The 3767-nt window shown below is 34.6% G+C and overlaps 1 protein-coding gene across 1 annotated transcript; it reads right to left on the bottom strand.

Annotated features, from left to right (window-relative positions):
- Positions 1-693: 693 nt before the first annotated feature.
- Positions 694-2959, bottom strand: LOC112018003 (nucleoside diphosphate kinase 1). Its single transcript, XM_024050508.2, has 4 exons — positions 2774-2959; positions 2359-2407; positions 1284-1515; positions 694-872 (listed from the first exon to the last, which is right to left on the bottom strand). Exons 1-4 carry the CDS (start codon positions 2822-2824, stop codon positions 758-760), a joined length of 447 nt encoding a protein of 148 aa, XP_023906276.1. The 5' UTR covers positions 2825-2959; the 3' UTR covers positions 694-757.
- Between the last annotated feature and the right edge of the window lie 808 nt (positions 2960-3767).

Here is a 3767-nt window from a genome sequence, read left to right as displayed (position 1 = left end):
TTATGTTGCATGATGAGGCGCTAACTACTTCTCTCCCACTTTTGCTTATTTATGCTGTTACTTAAACTCTAAAAGTTTTAACTCAGTTATGGTCCTACATAATTAGTAGCGACTGTTGGAAAGAATCCAAGTCATTTGCTCTCATACTCGGCACATTTTCGCCCACTTACAAGTCACGAGGAACATTCATTTTTGGTTCGGAGGCCAAAACTCTCAACCCCAATGTGGCATTCCCCAAATCTTCTTGATGAACAAGCAAAGAGCCAACCAAGTTGAAATAAGTTGCAACATTTCCATTAATCCATATAACAATCAACAATACTGTCAGCTATAGAAAAATTTACTCGTCCAATTTTTTGGTCTTTTAGAAGCTGTGCTAATCTCTACATGCAGGACTGTTGGCCTGTCCACAATCTGACCTTATTGTTATTGCATCACCAGCTAGGCAGTTATACTGTTATACACCAAATAATAACTGCTGTTGATTCCATGTCAATGCAGCGAAGTATTTTAAGTGTAACAAATTCAAGTGCCCCGACCAAAAATGAATCCCCAAACATAAATTACCACATCAAATCAGAACCGCACCTTGATTGATGGCCTACCCGTCCAAACCAAAAACAAAATATCTAAAATAACTCACTGCAGAAACAAGCTTATAACTTAATAACCATCACTGCAATAAAAGTGCAAATGATAAGCATAACAATAAATATGCGGAGAAAGCTGAGCATTAAACAACGGCTCAATCAAGCATTTACTCGTAGACCCAGTGGTGAAGGCTGCTCTCCCAGTTAACAGGGCCATCAGGGAACCACAGTGCAATTTCTTTCCTTGCACTCTCAACTGAATCACTTCCGTGAATGACATTCCTGTAAAACAGAAACTAACTTCTATGTCAGATATTGTTCAATCCGCAGGTAGCACTAATCCAAGGTTACAATATAATCAACATTTTTCACTCTACATTCCTGCATAAAATTTCTGTTTCAAAACTTTAAGCAACTGCTCCAGGAGATTATCAAAAGAAAGTGGAATGCCAAACATTTAGCTGTGATGCAACAGTGAGAATTAGTAGACAAATTGCATTCAAGACGATATTTGCTAGCTCATTTATACAAGCTAACAACCTAAGCTTCGACAAATCCGTTAACCACATAACCAAACCAATGACCTAAATGATACACCTTCAACTTATCAACAAAATAAACTAGAGGTTAAGAGTACAAATACTGCAGTATGCTACAAGAGGAAAAAATAGTTAGGAGGAAAAATTATGTTACCTGCCAATTTCAACAGCAAAATCACCACGGATGGTTCCTGGTGCAGATTCTGAGGGGTTTGTGGCTCCAATAATCTTTCGGCCAGTTAACACAACGTTCTTACCTTCCCAAATCATAGCAACAACAGGACCAGAGATGATGTAATCAACCAATCCACTGAAAAAGGGCTTTGCAGACAGATCAGCATAGTGCTTCTCAGCAAAAGGACGGTCCACAGTGATGAGCTTCAAACCTAAACACAATTCACATGTATTCAACTCGCGATGAGTAAAGGAATTTTAATATTAAGTCGGAGTTCAATAAAACTTGGTCAAGATAAACACATAGCCTTGGCCCAAATGACAATTTCTTCCCCCCATAAAAATGGTTTGGATGGTCAGATAAAAGGTATAAGAACAAGCGAGTGGGTGTGAAGCTTACAGATCAGTATGTGTATAAATCATGAGAAGACATTCTTATAAAACTTATAGAAATATGCCTTCTAAATATTCCTTTGCCTAATCACAATGGAAGTCTATGCATGTAGACTAGAAACTGTTCTAGTTTAGTTTTTAATATTTATCTGTCAAAGAGTAGGCCAAATATGATATATGATAAAGCTGAGAACCCAGAGTCTCAGACAGACATTATCGATTTATATATTAGAAAACACACACACGTGTGTGTGTGTTTGTGTATATATATATATATATATATATATGTATGTATATAAAGCTTCCTATTCTTATAAAACTTATAGAAATATGCCTTCTAAATATTCCTTTGCCTAATCACAATGGAAGTCTATGCATGTAGACTAGAAACTGTTCTAGTTTAGTTTTTAATATTTATCTGTCAAAGAGTAGGCCAAATATGATATATGATAAAGCTGAGAACCCAGAGTCTCAGACAGACATTATCGATTTATATATTAGAAAACACACACTCACACGTGTGTGTGTGTGTGTGTGTGTGTGTGTGTGTGTGTGTGTGTGTGTGTGTGTATGTATGTATATAAAGCTTCCTAGCACATACTAAAGCCAAACCATAACAGTCACCGTTAATATCATAAGATGACCAGTAAAAAAGGTAGTACCTTTCAAAGAGAAACCCTTCTTCTCAAACCTGCTAATAATCTCACCAACCTGAAATACAAATAATTGCCTTAAATTATTGAACTACGTTTAAATAACAAGTTAAATACTACGCTTCCAAAAAAATATCCAACGTAAACCAACCAAAATTATTTAAATTTCATATTAAGATTTAACTATTTAAGCTCATCCCCTTTTCTCAGGGACAAAACACTAGATCTACAAACACGATCAGCCCTTCACAAACCAAGTAAAAACCCACAACCCAATTCAGATTACATACCAAAAAAGCAAACCCAAAAATTTTCCTTCCCTTTCCTACACTTTCCCACCGGCCAAACACCAGATCCATATACACGCTATCAAAAAACCAAAAATCAAATCTTTAGCTCAAATACAAAAAGAAAGGCAACATACCAGGCCTCTCTGGACACCATCAGGCTTGATCATGATAAAGGTCTGCTCCATTTTTGTCTCTGAGGTCTTGTGTTGTAGCTCTAAGGTGTTAAAGAGAGAGTTTTGACGATATGATAAGAGAGAGAATGGGAGAAAGAGTGTTATATATACGGCTCAAAAGAGAACTCTTTAACCCTAATTGCACGTAAGAATATTCGCTGAGAAACTCTTTTTGTTTTATAGTTTTTCCTTTTAAAGATTTATTTGGGTAGCGTACTTGGTGGTCAATGACCACACCAATTGGGATGAAACACATGACCGATTCCCTCGAGTTATTTTCCACGGAAACAATATTGAAATTACAAATTTGGTCTTGTCCTTTAGGTTGTATTGTGAAACGGAGCAATAAAAAATTATTTTTTTATGTAACATTAACAACCAATTATATTGTTAGATTCCTTCTCCAAAAAAAAAAAAAATTATATTGTTAGATTAAAAAAAAATTAAAAGATAAATTGTAACTTACCCACTTATGATTTGACCGAAATTTAAATTGTTTACCTAATATTTGAAATTTGACATTTTTTACTCACTAATTAACTCAGAGTTCCTTAACATATCTATATTAAAAACAAGACTAAATATGTAATTTTGCTTTATTTTTATGTTTCTCTTTTCTAAAAATACAAAAAACATAAAAATATAAGATAAAAAAGGATCTAGCGGAACACTTTTATTATGAGATTTCAAACCATATGTAGGCAATCTCTGGTGTATAAAGTTTCAAATTTCAATCCACTGGTAAACAACTTAAATTTTAGTCAAACTACGTATAAGTAAGTTATAATTTGCCTAAAATCAAATTAAAGCTAACAAATGTGAGATCCCACCAACCACTAATCTTCCATCTCCTCTCCCTAAAATCCATTATTCTTACACATACAACATCAATCAAGAACCAAGATATTCTAATTACCAACAAAAAAAAAAAACCAAGATATTCCTCGTCTAGAGA

The sequence above is a fragment of the Quercus suber genome, unplaced genomic scaffold, assembly GCF_002906115.3.
Source record: "Quercus suber isolate HL8 unplaced genomic scaffold, Cork oak 2.0 scaffold_145, whole genome shotgun sequence".
Classification (NCBI taxonomy): domain Eukaryota; kingdom Viridiplantae; phylum Streptophyta; class Magnoliopsida; order Fagales; family Fagaceae; genus Quercus; species Quercus suber.
This window is presented reverse-complemented; position numbering and strand designations above follow the sequence as displayed.